Here is a 17,765-nt window from a genome sequence, read left to right on the forward strand (position 1 = left end):
CCCTCTTTCTTTGAACAACGAGGATTCTCTAAGCAAGAATGATTCCGTTTCTGCCTACCTGGAATGGTAATGCAGGGAAGGTGAATTTCTGCAAGCACCAACCTTGTTTGCCCCCCCCCCCCCCGAACAGCAGAATCAGCACTCACCCTGTGCCCTGTGCTTCATCATTTTGGCAGAACTGGGCTCCACTCGGAGGGCCAAGAGCCCCAGGAGGAGGAGAACGGCAAGGTGGGCGCTCATGGCTGTGGCTGAAGATGGCAGTGCCTCTGCCAGGGTGGGTGAGGCTGGAATATAAGCCCCCCAGGCTGGACCTGGCCGTTCTGCTTGTGACACACACAGCTACCTGCCCACCTCTTGGTCAGCTGGTGACAATTCCCAGAATCCTGTGTGCGAATCACTCTGCCAGGGTGTGTCAACAGCCTTATCTAGTGGCCCAGCAAATCTGCTTGGGGCATGTCAGCGTGACTCTGGCAGGAAGGCAAATGTTGTGAGCTTTGCAAAAAATGTCTGCTTGGGTCTTTCACTTCGCCACCCTTAGCAGCCACCCAGCCAGCCTGGCTGACTCTGGTCTGCAGGGCCCATGAAGGTGGCCTCACCCCTTGAGAAGCATCTTTTCAGCCACCACCTGGAGGTGGCTCAGTCTCAGATGGGCCGACAGCAGGACATGCCAAGCTAGACCTTTCCTTGGGCCACACATGGACATTTGCCTGATACTATGCATCTTCTTGGGACGCGGGTGGCGCTGTGGGTAAAAGCCTCAGCACCTAGGGCTTGCCGATCGAAAGGTCGGCGGTTTGAATCCCCGCGGCGGGGTGCGCTCCCGTTGCTCGGTCCCAGCGCCTGCCAACCTAGCAGTTCGAAAGCACCCTCGGGTCAAGTAGATAAATAGGGACCGCTTTCTAGCGGGAAGGTAAACGGCGTTTCCGTGTGCAGCTCTGGCTCGCCAGATGCAGCTTTGTCACGCTGGCCACGTGACCTGGAAGTGTCTCCGGACAGCGCTGGCCCCCGGCCTCTTAAGTGAGATGGGCGCACAACCCCAGAGTCTGGCAAGACTGACCCGTACGGGCAGGGGTACCTTTACCTTTACCTTTTTTATGCATCTTCTGCTTCCTGGGAGAAAAGCAACGACAAACCTAGACAGCATCTTAAAAAGCAGAGACATCACCTTGCCGACAAAAGTTAAAGCTACGGTTTTCCCAATAGTGATGTATGGAATGAGAGATGGACCATAAAGAAGGCTGATCGCCGAAGAATGGATACTTTTGAATTATGGTGCTGGAGGAGACTCTTGAGAGACCCATAGACTGCGAGAAGATCCAACCTCTCCAATCTGAAAGAAATCAGCCCTGACTGCTCACTGGAAGGACAGATCCTGAAGCTGAGGCTCCAGTACTTTGGCCACCTCATGAGAAGAGAAGACTCCCTGGAAAAGACCTTGATGTTGGGAAAGATGGAGGGCACTAGGAGAAGGGGACGACGGAGGACGAGATGGTGGGACAGTGTTCTCGAAGCTACCAGCATGAGTTTGACCAAACTGCGGGAGGCAGTGGAAGACGGGAGTGCCTGGCGTGCTCTGGTCCAGGGGGTCACAAAGAGTCAGACATGACTAAACGACTAAACAACAACAAACATGCATCTTCCAAGCCCTCTCCAGGATCCTGGAGCAGTTGGACCCAAAGACATTGCTTCTCTGCTCCCCCTTGCAGAAGTTACTTTATACAATAAGGAACATTTCCATGATAAGATTCTGGCCTCATTTATTCTGAAGGGAAGAAGAGCTCAGAACCGCACTCAAGCCAGCCTCACAGTCAGACTGCTGCATGAATCAAGACAGTCAAGTTTCATGCAGGCAAAATGAGGGCTGGGTTACTCACGGCACCAATCCAGTTTTGTATTTTCCAAATAGCTGGTGTAGCAGCAGCGCTTAATCCTAGCTCTGACCCTAGCTAATTCTACATTTCCAGGTTTTGCTGTTCTTTATTGCGTTAAGAAACAACAACAACCACACACGATATTAAATACTGAACTTTATTTGTTCCCTTCAGTTTCAGCATAACAGTGCCAACAGTTAAAATAAGAGTGTTAAGTTCCAGGTGAAATATTTACTTCATTTTAAGCAGCCTATGGGTTCTACTGGCTATTTATGAACTCTGTAGACAGAGGCCTTCTTGGACATCGCACCTGTAAAAGATAATGCATACAAGTGACAATTGAATAGGAAATTGTTAGTGAATCACAACCTCAGACACATCAAGGCCGGGATTTCTGGGCCAATGCCTCCCTAGTTCCCTAATCTCACCCCCAATTTTTGCAGAACTGGAAGGGGCACAAAGGGTCATCTAGCCCAACCCCTTGCAATGCCTGTGAAACAGCTTGCGGTCCAAGAGCTCGGCTCTCTTCCCATTATGGCATTTCATTATTATTATTTTTTAAATGGGTAAAACATTCTTTTCAACGCTGCTTCACTTTACTGCAAACTTTTTCTTAACACGGAGTTCATAACTGTGTAAGTAGAAAATGGCTTGAAAATTATGACCACCTATTTTATCCCGGTTACACATATTTAGAAATGGCTCTACAAGACTGCAGCATCTTCTGATTCATCAAATGCTTTTTTTAGAGTCGAAACAAAATAAAAAAAAAAATCCTTCCAGTAGCACCTTAGAGACCAGCTAAGTTTGTTATTGGTATGAGCTTTCGTGTGCATGCACACTTCTTCAGAGACACTTTGCATGCACACTTCTTCAGATAGTGCATGCACACGAAAGCTCATACCAATAACAAACTTAGTTGGTCTCTAAGGTGCTACTGGAAGAATTTTTTTATATTTTTTATTTTGTTTCGACTGTGGCAGACCAAAACGGCTACCTAACCTACCTCTAACTTTTTTTGGAGTGTGTGGGTAATCAGAAAAGGACAATATTGTCAGCTGGCTGAGCAGATTGTGCTAAATATTGTCTTGCCACAATTCACCATGGGAAGAACCCAGACTGCTGACCTCAGGTTCAAGACTGATGCGGGAGCCCACAGGTGAAGCTGGTGCTTCAGGACCATGGATAGCTCCAAGCGAGCCACTTGCTTCCAAAAATGATGAGCGCAGATTGAGGTTTTTGAAACCTCCATCTCCTGACTCCCCTATTCTAGACTCCACCCCCTTGCAGAGGCTTCTCTAGATTCATACAGGGCCAATACTGCAGGAAAGGCAGCTCACTGGGTTTAAGCAGCTTGGCAGTTTCCTAGACCTTCTCACGTAAAAAAGAAGGATATGGACAAGCTGGATGGGCAGCCAAGGCAATAAAGGGTCTGGAAACCAAGCCATAGGAGGAACAGTTGAGGGAGTTGGGAATGTTTAGCTGGAAGAAGAGGAGACTGAGAAGCGATAGGATAGCCATTTTCAAATATCTGAAGTCACCTGGATGAGGAAGCTAGCTTGTTTTCTGATGCTCCAGAGGGGAGGACCCGAACCCATGGATTTGAGTGACAAGAAAGGAGAGTCTGACTCAAAATTAGGAAGAACCTTTTGATGGCAAGAGCTGCTTGATGATGGAAAAGACCACCTTGGAAGGCGGTGGACTCTCCTTCAATGATGGTTTTTAAACAGAGATTAAACAGCCTCCCCCCCCCCCCGGGTTTGATTTGATTTATTGCGTTTCCTTGCCGCTTTTCATTGAAATGAATCTTAAAGCAGCTTACAAACATTAAATAACAATAATGTAATAAAACATAATGGAAAAAACACCCATGATTTAACTGGGTCACTCGTTTCATGATCATGGAGGACCAGAGGACCCCAGCCGGTGTAGCATTTGGGTGAGCTGTCTTAACAATGGGCATTGTGAATATTTAATGTGTAGTGAACTGTATAGAAAGATTATGAATCACGGGGGGCATGGAGAGAGTGCAAATGAACTTAACATTGCTCAGCTTATTTTTTTAGTTGCCGTTTTGTTAATGCTGTTTTATAGATTATAGAGTGGCTGGAGAAACTCAGCCAGATGGGCAGGGTATTAATAATAATAATAATAATAATTAATGCCATATCAATTGCTAATCGTGTAATATGCCTTTTGCTGTAATTGTGATTTTTGGCTTTTTTTTTTTAGTTGCTGCTGTGTTAATAGCATTTTATAGATTGCAGTTGTTTCATGCATGATGTTAAATAGCCATTTGTTGGGGATTTTGTTGCTGTGATGGCAGCACTGCAGGGGGTTGGACTAGATGACCCCCGGGGGACCCGATTCCATTTCTGCAGTTCTATGATTCTATGAATTCTGGCCTCCATCATCTCTTTGATGCTTTGAAACTCATCATGGTTAAGAGCATTTTGTCTAGAGCAGCTGAAATTGTGGGTGTTGAGCAAAGGGATAAAGCTGAGTGACTTCCTTTGTCAGGCAGTGGAGGCAGGAAATGTTGGACATTTTCCATATCTGCTCTTGGGTCCTCGGAGCACAGATTCACACGAAGTGGCAACCAACCTTGCAGGATTCAACAGGATTTATTTGAAATGCATATGCAGGTACAGAGCAATGAGCTTGCAATCTGCACACCCCAGTCAGGGTGCGCCCACTTTTTATACATTTGCAGAATACAATACCACCTGATTTCTTGTAAACCACCTGATTTCTGGGAAATCAAAAGTTATAGCAACTTCCTATGTCCTATGCCCCCCCTCCTTCCTGTAATGGCCCCACCAGCCTCACCACACCACGGCAGTGTGCATTCCTGAGTCTGCTTATCTCTTTACAACCTTGAATAATAAACATTTGATCCTGTTCCATCAGTGCCAGCCTTGTTCACCTGAGGACCTCTCCTTTCTCAGAAAGGCCTTGGGGGGTGTGTGTTGCTATGGCCCTATGGGGGGCGGTCTGACTCCCCTTACCTGGCTCCACACACTTCCAAGAACAGCCACTCAGGCAGCACTTCATGGTCCCACTGCAGCTGCTGTCGCTCTTGCATTCATGGGTGAGCATTGTCTTCCCACACTTGTATGCCGACTCCCTGCAATGGCCTGGTTTTGCTGTAGAAGCAGAAAGACACCCGAGATTGGAAAGGCTTGAGTCCCCTGGCCAAAAGCTCTGGACTCCACTGTCTCCCCTCTGCCTCGGATGCTGGGATGGGAGCCTTTGGCTTGGGATAAGCAGAATTTACCCCCCCCCCATGTTCTCCCCCAGAAGCAGGTGGCACTGTGGGTTAAACCACAGACCCTAGGACTTGCTGATCAGAAGGTTGGCAGTTCAAATCCCCATGATGGGGTGAGCTCCCGTTGCTCGGTCCCTGCTCCTGCCAACCTAGCAGTTCAAAAGCACGTCAAAGTGCAAGTAGATCAATAGGTACCGCTCCAGCGGGAAGGTAAATGGCATTTCCGTGCGCTGCTCTGGTTTGCCAGAAGGGCTTAGTCATGCTGGCCACATGACCTGGAAGCTGTCTGCGGACAAACGCCGGCTCCCTCAGCCAATAAAGCGAGATGAGTGCTGTAACCCCAGAGTTGGTCACGACTGGACCTAATGGTCAGGGGTCCCTTTACCTTTACCTTTTATGTTCTGCCCTAATGCCTTCCTCAGCACAGCTGATTGGGCTGGGGCTGTTGGGAATTGTATATACTTATATTCAGGTCATTTATGAACCGCTACGTATTTCTTTCTTTCTTTCTTTTCATTGTTCATGCTCAGTGTTTTTGTATTTTTATCCTACCTGTTTCTCCAAGGAGATCCAAGTGGCATTATATATATATATATATTTTCAATGCAAAATTACAACAAAAATTACAACCATTGAATCCAAAATAAAACAGTACTAACAAGCAAAAAGGAAAAAAACAAAAGAAAAAAGAACAACCCCCCAAAAAACATAAAACAAAAACACACATCTACAAATAAAACAATATCATCATTCTAAGCTAGTCATTACATACATATACACATGCTGACTTCCTTCCTTTGTTCTAAGACCTCGAAATTTTTACTTTTTTTAAGTTGTTGCATCTAATGTAGATTCCCTCTACCTTTATAATTTCCACACCATTTTTCTCTGTCTTTAACCCTGCAAAGCATCATTCTAATGAATGAACTGCTACATATTTCAAGGAAAATCTCCTAAGCGTTTACAACATCTTAAAAAATATTATAGATAGAAGTCCAATACAACAAGTACAGTTTTTTTAAATAAATAAATAAATCACATTTTAGAGCAGCATAGATAACAGTCAAGAGATCATTAATCATCAACATGAACTGAAACAACTAGCATGCAGGGACTAGAATGAGTATTAGGAGATCAAAAATTGAGAAATACAGGGAAGAAAAACAATCCCATCCATCAGTTAAATGCCTTTACAGGTGGAAGAAGCATTCTCACTTCTGATGTTTTAAGGATCTCAAAAATCTGCATTTCTGAAGAGCAGGGCACTTCTCAAAACCCGATTTCTCAAAAGCTAGACTTACGAATAATTTTATCTGGTGTAGGTAGACCTTGTTGGTCTATTGCTTAATGGCTTTCTGAAAGTGAATGGTTTTATATTTCATTGATCTTTATATGAAGAATGCATGAAGTTTCACTATTCACTTTTGGGGGGGCAGCAGGTGAAGGTCGTTCAGCAAGGTTGTGCCTTTCTAAACACCTCCCCCCCCCCCCCGGGAGATGTGAGCTACCTGAGCAACCAGCTCTGGCCCCTCATTGGTCAGAAAGGGTTGCAGTCCATCATGTCTAGCAGGTTGCCATGTTGGCGAAGGCTCTCCTCTCCTCTCGTCCTCCTTACCTGCTGATATTGGTGACTCTGTTGGCTTCTCTGTTTTCCTCAGAAGAGGCGTAACAGTTGGAGCCCCTGGGGAAAAGCACCGTGAAAGAAACAAGAAGCTTTAGAGGGACACCATTGGTTCTTGGAATTTGGGCAATTTTCTGGGTGTGCAAGAATGCCTCTCGCTAGCAAGAAATACCAACAATAGAAGATTGGCAGATGAAGATGTTGGATTTTTTGGAGCTGGCTGACCTGACTGGAAGAATCCGCGACCAGAAAGAAGAGGAGACACAAGAGGATTGGAAGAAATTTAAAGAATATTTAGCAAAATATTGTAATATAAGATAAATAGAAAATTCTTGGAAGTAACAAATAGGCTTAGGGGTAGAATAAGAATATGTGGTAGTAAATATTAATGATTGGAATAATAATAAAAGAGAAGAGGTTAGTCAATGAAAGGAGTTAATATTATTAGAAATATGAAATTGGAGAACTGTTATACAGGTGATATAATGAAATTCAGATAGAGGGGATTTGAGGAAGTCGGTTACCAATGTTAAGAGATTTAGGTATTTGAAGTAGTGTAATAATTTTATTTTGTGTTTATTGTCTTTGTTGTGTGCTTTGTCATGTTTTTTGTCATGTGTGAAAAATCTGGAAAATCAATAAAAAATTGAAGGGAAAAAAAAAGACTGCCTCTCCCTAAAGAGTCTCCAATGGCAGAGTTTCTGACAGAAGAGGGAAGGGTTTCAGTGGGAAATGATAAAAGCTGGCATGGTGTAATGGTCAGAGAGTCAAATTAGGACCTGGGAGAGACCAGGGTTCAAATCTCCCCCTCAGCCATGAAGCTCCCTGGGTGACCGTCTCTCAGCCTTGCCTACCTCCCAAGGTTGTTGTGGGGTTTCATTGAGGAAGCAAGAAAGCGTGTACGTTACCTTGAGGTCCTTGGAGGAAAACGTGGGGAATAAAGGTGAAAATAAAATGGGACCCTTGATATCCTGGGGGCAAAGGGGTTCTTTTATAAGTCCACCTGGGGAGGGCACAGAAAAGGAGCAGCCCCCTCCCCTCTTCCTTCTGTTCCTTCTCTCTACCAACCTGTGGCTCCAAGTTCTGTCTGGGCTTCAGCGCTGAATGTTGGTGGTTCCATAGCTGGACTATCTAAGAGAAGAACATTATTAAAGGTTTGGCATTAATGTTGCCTGGAGGCAGCGATGGGACAGAGGAGAGCGAACAAATGGCAGCTTAATCCAGACCAGACAGAGGTGCCCATGATCACCATCATCATTTTTTATTTATACCCCGCCCATCTGGCTGAGTTTCCCCAGCCACTCTGGGCAGCTTCCAGTCGAGTGTTAAAAACAATACAGCATTAAACATCCATCATAACATGGATCCAGCCTGTTTTGGATGGGGAATGACACCCATTCAGCAGTCCAGATTACAGTCTAGGGGTGTTCCTGGACTTAACCTCATTCATTCATGCATTCCCTATACCACCCTTCACCAACAGTTCACAGGGTGGTTCATAATATATAAAAAACCAAAAATACATACCATAATAGCAAACAAAAACAAGAACCCCTCCACACACCATTTAAAAGGCCATAGACTGATTAATCAGCCAAAGATCTTGTTATAGAGAAACCCCTGGCGTTTAATAATAATAATAATAATAATAATAATAATAATAATAATAATAATTTATACCCCGCCCTCCCTGGCCAAAGCCGGGCTCAGGGCAGCTAATACCAGTAAAATTACAATGGGGGGGGGACCCAATTTAAAATACAGGTTAAAATGCAATTTAAAAAGCAGTTTCATTTTAAAAGTAGCCCATAAATCAAAACCGTAAGGGGAATAATTAGTGGAGGTGCCACCCCCCACCCCCAAATGGGCAAAGGAACCTCCAATCTCCAGCCGTGACTCCAGGATGTGCCCAGTTCATGTGCCACCCCCTGTGAATCCCCTCCCCAGCCAATCCTCAGCCTCACCTGGGGGAGCCTCACCTGTGACAGCCAAGCAGACCCACCCACAACTCAGCCAGCAGCACTTCTCGCTGGGCCTGGAGCAGTCGTTGTCTCTGACGCAGAAGGTCAAGGTGGAGCAGTCTGGCTCCTGGCTCTTTGCAGCTTGGAGGGGGCAGGTCCCAGGGCGCACTAGGGGGGGAATCAAAAGGGAGGAGGGAGAAACTGGGGTCAGAGGGGGTGGCTGCAGTGGGCAGCCCCAGGACTCTCTTTCTCCTTCCCCCTACTTTTCTTGGCACGAACGGTGGATTTACTTCCGGAATTTGAATCTATACATATAAATTAGCATATGCAAGTTGTGTGCAAATTTGGGCCATAGCTGTCAATTGTCCCTTATTTGGTGGGACAGTCCCTTATCCCAGCGCCATGTCCTGCTGCTGTCCCTTATTGATGAGGCTTTGTTTGGCTGCTGGCTGGGCTTTCTGCCTTCAGCTCAGAGGGGCTCAGAAGTTGAACATACCTGTGCCCGGAAAATCCCTTATTTTGGCTGCTGATCCCTTATTTTCGAGGCTGCTGGTCCCTTATTTTCAAATATGTAAGTTGACAGCTATGATTTGGGCCATAGGACTGCAAAACGAATCTCTTTAGGGCCTAGCAATGCCCCCAATGTCCTGGCTCCCAAAACCCAAAACACAATGGCGGAGGCTCTTACTTGTAGGTAAGAGTAGTAGAATTGCAAAGTTGGCCGAGAACCTGGAGGTCATTTAGTCCAACCCCCCCCCCCCATGCAAGAATCACAGTTAAAGATTCCCTGACAGATGGTCATCCAACCCCTATGTTTGAAAACCTCCAAGGAAGAAGATTCCACAACCCTCCAAGGGAGTCAGTTCTGTTGTCAATCAGATTTTACCTTTGGGAATTTCCTCCTAATGTTTAGGCAGAATCTCATTTCTTGCAATTTGGAGCCATTGGTTCAGATCCCAGCCTCAGGAGCAGGGGGAAATGAGCTTGTTCCATCTGCCATTTGACAGCCCTTCAGATAGTTGAAGACAGGACTGCCAATCGCCCATCAGGAATAGTGTCCTGGCGGAATTTCTGAACATTCCCCCTTAAAAAATAGCTCAAAAACGTGGTGGGTTTTTTTTTTGAGATTTTGCAAAAAAGCTCAACAATTTTGTCCAAAAAATACCCTCCAGATTTTCATTATTGAAATATGGCAACCCTATTTGAAGATTGCTCTCATATCTCCTCTCTCTGTCTCCAGGCCCTTCATCATCTTGACCCCCTCCTCTGCACACGTAAGGAAAACATCTTTTTTAATGCAGAGTAAGATTATAGATAGGGACACGGGTGGAGCTGTGGGTTAAACCACAGAGCCTAGGGCTTGCTGATCAGAAGGTCGGTGGTTCGAATCCCCACGATGGGGTGAACTCCCGTTGCTCGGTCCCTGCTCCTGCCCAGCTAACAGTTTGAAAGCACGTCAAAGTGCACGTAGATAAATAGGTACCACTCCGGTGGGAAGGTAAATGGCGTTTCCGTGCGCTGCTCTGGTTCGCCAGAAGCGGCTTAGTCATGCTGGCCACATGACCCGGAAGCTGTACGCCAGTTCCCTCAGCCAATAAAGCGAGATGAGCACTGCAACCCCAGAGTCAGTCATGACTGGACCTAATGGTCAGGGGTCCCTTTACCTTTACCTTTAACTTTATAGACTCAGCGGTTGTAACCCTTGGTGACAATGCCACCCACAGTAATCATATAGCAATCTGAATGCAGTATTTTATGGAAACAACCTTTCTGAGTTAAGAGTCAGGAGAGGAAGAAAATATAGACTAGAGCAGATCCCAGGGTTAAATGTGGCAGAGTTTGTTTAAGCCTTGAGCAGGATGCAGCCCTGTGGATTACCCAGTCTTTTTCCGCTCAGCTGCCCATTAACTTCCGTCTCCAAACTTGCTGGCCTCCCAGTGTGTGTTTCTGTGCAGACTCAGCTGTGGCCACCAAGGGCTCTCCTAGCCAGGCCCAGGACCTGGGAGGGAGGGGAAGAGACAGGATGGGTTTGTGTGGCCCCCAGAGCCTGGGGAGAAGCAGGGCAGCCTTACCTTCTTCCGCCTCCTTGCAGACATTGGTGCAGCTGATGGAGCAGCATTTCTTGGTGCCCTCACAGTCAAAGTCATGGCTGCAGTTCTTCAGGGATGGTTCTGGGCAAGGCCCCATGGAGCCCCTGAGCTGCAAAGGACACGCTCCGGGCTTCACTGCAACACACAAAACCCATGGACCTCTGAGGGACAAAGGCAACGGGGGTGAGGATCCCACCAGAGCAGGCTGGAGAAGGTCAGGGGACGAATGAAGCAGGAAAGCTTTACAGCGTCCATCTGGCTGGACAGTGCAATTCCCAGAGAGAAGGAGTTGGGAGATGGTGACCAGGAGATAACCGAGGAAGCTACCATTGGCTCATCTCGCTCAGTAATGTCAGGGCCGTCTTCACCTGGGGGTGCAAGGTGTGCGGGGCACCCGGGCGCCAAATTCTGGGGGGCGCCAGGTGCCTGGCACTGAAGCCGCCTAAGCTCTTAACTATCTACCTGTTATGAAATAAGAAATAATTTTGTTCAAGCTAGAAAAAATACATATATACCTAGGTATTACCGAAATGTATACCTACTGTTTCACTAAAGAACTTTTGACTTTGTGCACTCATTTACCAAAGACGTGCCACGCCAGCAGTGGCACTTGTCATTCACAACGACGGCACTTGTCATTCTCAACAGCGCCCTGCACACGAAATTAACTCTTGCTATGTTATGTATTGTATTGAGCTGCTATGCAGCAGAGGGGTCAGCGGCACCTTTGACACGACTGATGTTTCTCCTAAGTAGGTGCCCAAACAACACTTATAAGTTTAAGTGTGGTGGTGTTGTATACTTAGGTATAAGTGTATTGTTAATAATAATAATAATAATAATAATAATAATAATAATAATAATAATTTATTTATACCCTGCCCATCTGGCTGAGTTTCCCCAGCCACTCTGGGCGGCTCGCAATCAAGTGTTAAACAGTACAGCGTTAAATATTAAAAACTTCCCTAAACAGGGCTGCCTTCAGATGTCTCCTAAAAGTCTGGTAGTTGTTGTTCTCTTTGACATCTGGTGGGAGGGCGTTCCACAGGGCGGGCGCCACCACCGAGAAGGCCCTCTGCCTGGTTCCCTGTAACCTCACGTCTCACAATGAGGGAACCACCAGAAGGCCCTTGGAGTTGGACCTCAGCGTCCGGGCTGAACGATGGGGGTGGAGACATTCCTTCAGGTATACTGGACCGAGGCCGTTTAGGGCTTTAAAGGTCAACACCAACACTAAATACAACAATAAATGGGCAAATAAAAAAGTTTGTTTCTTTCCCCTCCCTTCTTTAGTAAACAAGAGATAAGGCATAAGCGTGGTGTCTAACATAAGCATTAAAAAAGTTAACTTGGAGGCTAAACTAAATTTGGGGGCGCTGGGCAGATCTTTTCACCCTGGCGGCGCATATGCTAAAGACAGCCCTGAGCAATGTCCACACTGACTGGCCACAACTCTCTGGGGTTAAGGCAGGGAGTCTCTCCCAGACCTACCTGAAGATCCTGGTGGCGATTGATACTAGTCAACCTCCTTGCAATGCAGGAGAAACAACTGGAGAATTTTGTGGATAGTTTTTGGGCAAGGACTGCTCCTTAAATAAAGTGGAGGTTGGGGTTTGCATGCCACACTAAGCTACGGTTAATGTTAACTATGGTTTGTAAACCCACTACAAGCCTCTAGCCATAGTTAATAAACCTCAAGTAAGCTCCTGAGCTGCGTTCACACACAGCACTAAGCCGCAGCTTACTGAACCATAGCTTAGCAACCCATGGTTTCGTGTTATGTGTGAACCAGGTGACTGTGGAAGATCCTGAACTAATGGACCAATGATCTGACATTGGATAAGGCAACTTCCCATGTTTCTATGTAAAATACCATTAAGAACATCAGAAGAACATCGGCTGGATGAGGCCAATGGCCCATCAAGTCCAGCATCCTGTTCTCACAGTGGCTAATCAGACGCCCCAATGGAAATCTCACAAGCAGTTGTTTGGTGCATAGCCTCCAGACTGGATTATTGTAACTCACTCTACGTGGGGCTGCCCTTGAGACTGACCCAGAAACTCCAGCGGGTGTAAAATGCCGCAGCGAGACTCCTTACGGGGTATTCGATTAGAGATCACATTCATCCGGTGCTATACCAGCTGCACTGGCTCCCGGTGGAGTACAGGATCAGGTTTAAGGTGCTGGTTTTAACCTTTAAAGCCCTATACGGCTTAGGACCCTCGTACCTACGGGACCGCCTCTCCTGGTATGCCCCACAGAGAAACTTACGGTCTTCAAATAAAAACATCTTGAAGGTCCTGGGCCACAGAGCGGTTAGGCTGGCCTCAACCAGAGCCAGGGCTTTTTCGGCTGTGGCCCCGATGTGGTGGAACGCTCTGTCCCAAGAGACCAGGGCCCTGGGGGACTTGACATCTTTCCGCAGGGCCTGCAAGATGGAGCTGTTCCGCCAGGCCTTTGGCCAAGGCACAGTCTGACCCCCTCCTTTGGCAATCCTCACAGAACTCTAGCCCAATGGTTGCCATTAATTTAATTTTGAATTGATTTTAGAACGAATTGATTTTAGGAAGCTGTGTTACTTTTATTGTTGCTAGCTGTTCTGAGCCCGGCTTCGGCTGGGGAGGGCGGGATATAAATAAAATATTATTATTATAGCCCTTTTCCCCTCCTGCAGTTTCCAGCAACTGGCATTCAGAAGAGTTGCTGCCTCCATTCGTGGAGTAATCATTGGCAGCCTCCTCCTCCTCCTCCTCCTCCTCCTCCTCCTCCATGAATTCATCTGATCTTCTTTCAAGGAGAAGAACATTATCAAAGGTTTGGCATTAATGTTCCCTGAAGGCAGCAAACCACATTAGTGCACCACAGCCGCCTCTGTTCTGGTGTGTCCTCTGAAAGCCACACTCCTCATGCGCATGATGCAGAATGAAGCATGTTTCTGCAGCATCCCTAATACCTGAAGGAGCATCTCCACCCCCATTGTTCTGTCCAGACACTGAGGTCCAGCGCTGAGGGCCTTCTGGCGGTTCCCTCCCTGCGAGAAACCAAGTTACAGGGAACCAGGCAGAGGGCCTTTTGGTGGTGGCTCCCTCCCGGTGGAACGCCCACCTGTCAGATGTCAAGGAAATAAACAACTACCTGACATTTAGAAGACATCTGACGGCAGCCCTGTTCAGGGAAGTTTTTAATGTATGACATTTTAACGTATTTTTAATCTTTTTTGGAAGCTGCCCAGAGTGGCTGGGGAGACGCAGCCAGATGGGCGGGGTACAAATAGTAAATTATTATTATTATATTATTATGCCTGACCCGTAACCCCCTCCAAGAGGCAACTTACCCAGAAGAGGCACCAAACAGACGCGGGCACAGCCATTCCAGCAACACTTCCTTGCTCCGGGGCACTCGCTGTCAGCTCTACACCCCTGCCAGCACCACCGTGGGGTATTTGGGGGCACGACAGGGCAGGATCCAGGCCGCTCTGACAGGAGAGGGAAGCAGAGGGGGAAGAGTTTAGGAATTCCATTTGTTTCCACAGTTAAAACGTGTTCATTGGTTACCCCATAAATGCCCACTTTGCCTTTCTCTGTGTTTGACTGCTTTGGACAACAGAACCGGCACTGTTAGTGGTGCTGCACAAAACCCATTCTGCACTTGTAAGACACTGATGTTCCAGCACCTGCACTTTGGAACTCCCTGCCTCTTGATATCAAGCAGCCACCTTTATCTGCGCCGGCTGAAAACATTCTTGTTTAATAAGCAAGCAAATTCTTATAAGGAATTTTAGGACAAGATTTGCCAAAAGATAAAGGGAATCTATTCATGTATACGACAACAGCAGCCAGAATTTTATTAGCTCAAAGATGGAAAAGTGATGAAATGCCAATGAAAGAACAATGGCAAGAAAAGTTGGTGGAATACGCTGAAATGGCAAAAATGACTGAAGGACTTAAAGACAAGGACAGTGATGACTTCAAAAAAGATGAATGTATATATGATGTATATACAGAAACAATGTACTGAAATGGACTCACTTGCAGGATTCGACTAAGGCACTTACAATTAACAAATAGGGGAAAAAAATGTAAGTATGTGGTTAAAATGTTGAAAATAGAAAATGGATCAATAATGTATAACTTTAATCTTAGAAAATAAGGTGTATATCATAAGCAGAAGAAATAAATATGGGATAAACCAGGAAGGGAAGTTGGGAGAAGTCATGGGGGGGGCGGTAATTCTGAAATGTAAAATGTAATTTGAATTCTTGATTATATTTAAATTTGTTGCCAATTTGTAATAAAAAGGAGGAGGAGGAGGAGGAGGAGGAGGGGAGACTGGCAGAGATGCCCCTCTAAGGGCTCCTCCACACTTCACTGGTCTTCACTGGTGCCTCACCCAGAGAACATGGCAGTTTGGAGAAAACTCGTTGTCCCTGGAGAAAACCACTCTCTAGTGCTCAACGGGAGCAGGCAGGAATTTCCCCCTGGTGGCCCTGCTTTCTAGGCAAGGCACAAGTGAATTGTGAATGAGCCCCTACAGAGGAACTCTAAGGGGTGTGGGGAGCAGGAAAGGGTGAGTGGCTCTGAGATTTTGAGGAGGGTTTTTTGGGGAGGGGAAAGATTCTTGAGTTTTCAGGGGAGGGCTGTGCCCTCGTAGCCCCAGTACACCCAGAGGAACTCCCGCCAGAGTCACTCACCTGCAGGTGGGGGGATCAGGATGGGGCCCTTGCCCGGCTGGCCGGGTGCGTAAACGGTGGCTGAGGTGAGTCCCACGAGTCTCGGTGCCACTGTCTTTGTTTTGGTTGCAGCTGGGGGGAAATGGTGGAGAATCAAGAGCAGGACCAACTAGAACAGGGATGCCCAACCGGTCGATCGCAATCTACCGGTCGATTGCGGGGCCTTCCTGGTCGATCACATGATCCTTTAAAGCCCATTGCGGCTTAGGGCCCTCATATTTATGGAACTGCCTCTGCTGGTCTGCCCCGCAGAGGACCATAAGGTCCATGAATAACCATAACTTAGAGGTCCCGGGCCCTAAGGAAGTCAGAATATCCTCCCCCAGGGCCAGGGCCTTCTCAGTGGTGGCTCCGACCTGGTGGAATGCTCTGTCCCAGGAGACCAGGGCCCTGCAGGATTTAACCTCCTTCCGTTGGGCCTGTAAGACAGAGCTATTCCGCCTGGCCTTTAATTAGAATTCAGCCTGGTCTTTTATTTTCCTTCTCTTCCCTCCCCCTCTCCTTTTATGAAGATCACCCGCTCTGAGACCCCACAGCTAATTCTCCCCTGGCCTCCTCGCTGGCCCAAGGAGGACCAATTCAGCCAGCTAGCCCTGGGGATTATCTAATTGATTTTTGATTTTCATTGTTATTCATGTTTTTATACTGTATTTTATGCTGCTTTTATAATTAAGTGTTTGAAAGTGTTTTAAATTTGATGTTAGCCGACCTGACCCTGGTTTTTGAACTGGGAAGGGTGGGGTATAAATAAAAAAAATATTATTATTATTTATTATAATAAAAAAAGAAAAAGAAAGGAAAAAAGAAAGCATTCTTTTTTAGACCAGCCGGCACAGACTCATTGGGTGCTGCTGGCGCACATTTAATCTGTATTTAGTTGATTGCATAACTTATTTTTTGAATGTTTTCAAGAGTGGCTTTCAATGACCATTTTATTGTTTCATTCTCTTTGTGAACCACTTTGAGGATTGTTTCTGGGTTTGTTCAACCATGAAACGGTGCATAGATTTCAAGATCCAACTGGCACAAAATACTCAGGCATCCCCCTCCTCCCCCCTCCAAGGGCTCAGAAAGAGGGAGGGACCTTGTTGCCATAGCTGCATGCCTGGGCGAGGATTGGCTGAGCAGTGCAAGGAGGAGGAGGAGGAGGAGAAGGGGAGACTGGCAGAGATGCTCCTCTATGGGCTCCTCCACACTTCACTGGTCTTCACTGGTGCCTCACCCAGAGAGCATGGCAGTCTGGAGAAAACTTCCCTGGGGAAAACTACTCTCTAGTGCTCAATGGGAGCAAGCAGGAATTTCCCCCTGGTGGCCCTGCTTTCTAGGCAAGGCACAAGTGAATTGTGAATGAGCCCCTACAGAGGGGTGTGGGGAACAGGAAAGGGTGAGTGGCTCTGAGATTTTGAGGAGGGTTTTTTGGGGAAGGGAAAGATTCTTGAGTTTTCAGGGGAGGGCTGTGCCCTCGTAGCCCCAGTACACCCAGAGGAACTCCCGCCAGAGTCACTCACCTGCAGGTGGGGGGGTCAGGATGGGGCCCTTGCCCAGCTGCCCGGGTGCGTAAATGGTGGCTGAGGTGGGTCCCACGAGTCTCGGCGCCGCTGTCTTTGTTTTGGTTGCAGCTGGGGGAAATGGTGGAGAATCAAGAGCAGGACCAACTAGAACAGGGATGCCCAACCGGTCGATCGCAATCTACGGGTCGATTGCAGGGCCTCCCTGGTTGATTGCGTAATCCTGATCGATCGCCGCTGCCCCCCCCCCCACTCCAAAAAAGCTCAACAACTTTGTTGAAGTCTCCCGAGAAGAAGCAGAACAACTGTGGGGATTCCTCCCCCAAAAAACTCAACAAGCTCAACAGCTTTGGTCAATCCAGATCACTGGCAGTGTTTTCATAGTGGGAGTAGATCACAGTCTCTTGGGAGCTGGACATCCCTGAACTAGAACAATAGAACTAGTTACAGGTAGGTAGCCGTGTTGGTCTGCCATAGTCGAAAAAAATAAAAAAATTAAAATTCCTTCCAGTAGCACCTTAGAGACCAACTAAGTTTGCTATATGCCTGTTGTCTTTGTCCATGGAGTTTTCTTGGCAGGGATACTGGAGTGGCTTGCCGGTTCCTGCTAGACAGCATCTTAAAAAGCAGAGACATCACCTTGCCAACAAAGGTCCGTATAGTTAAAGCTATGGTTTTCCCAGTAGTGATGTGTGGAAGTGTGAGCTGGACCACAA

The 17,765-nt window shown here is 46.9% G+C and overlaps 1 protein-coding gene across 1 annotated transcript in view; it reads right to left on the reverse strand.

Annotated features, from left to right (window-relative positions):
• Nucleotides 1-2,014: 2,014 nt before the first annotated feature.
• The window catches only part of LOC310847020 (uncharacterized protein), a 28,315-nt gene continuing 12,564 nt past the window's right edge, over nt 2,015-17,765 (reverse strand). Inside the window, exons 6-14 of the mRNA XM_083744395.1 lie at nt 17,050-17,160; nt 15,503-15,613; nt 14,147-14,287; nt 10,794-10,946; nt 8,740-8,889; nt 7,829-7,891; nt 6,755-6,820; nt 4,880-5,017; nt 2,015-2,181 (exon numbers count right to left, since the gene is read on the reverse strand). Coding sequence (XP_083600521.1) covers nt 2,138-2,181; nt 4,880-5,017; nt 6,755-6,820; nt 7,829-7,891; nt 8,740-8,889; nt 10,794-10,946; nt 14,147-14,287; nt 15,503-15,613; nt 17,050-17,160 — 977 coding nt within the window. The 3' untranslated portion in view covers nt 2,015-2,137. The remainder of the gene's footprint in view (nt 2,182-4,879; nt 5,018-6,754; nt 6,821-7,828; nt 7,892-8,739; nt 8,890-10,793; nt 10,947-14,146; nt 14,288-15,502; nt 15,614-17,049; nt 17,161-17,765) is intronic.

This window comes from Podarcis gaigeae, assembly GCF_964106915.1.
Source record: "Podarcis gaigeae genome assembly, chromosome: 6".
Classification (NCBI taxonomy): domain Eukaryota; kingdom Metazoa; phylum Chordata; class Lepidosauria; order Squamata; family Lacertidae; genus Podarcis; species Podarcis gaigeae.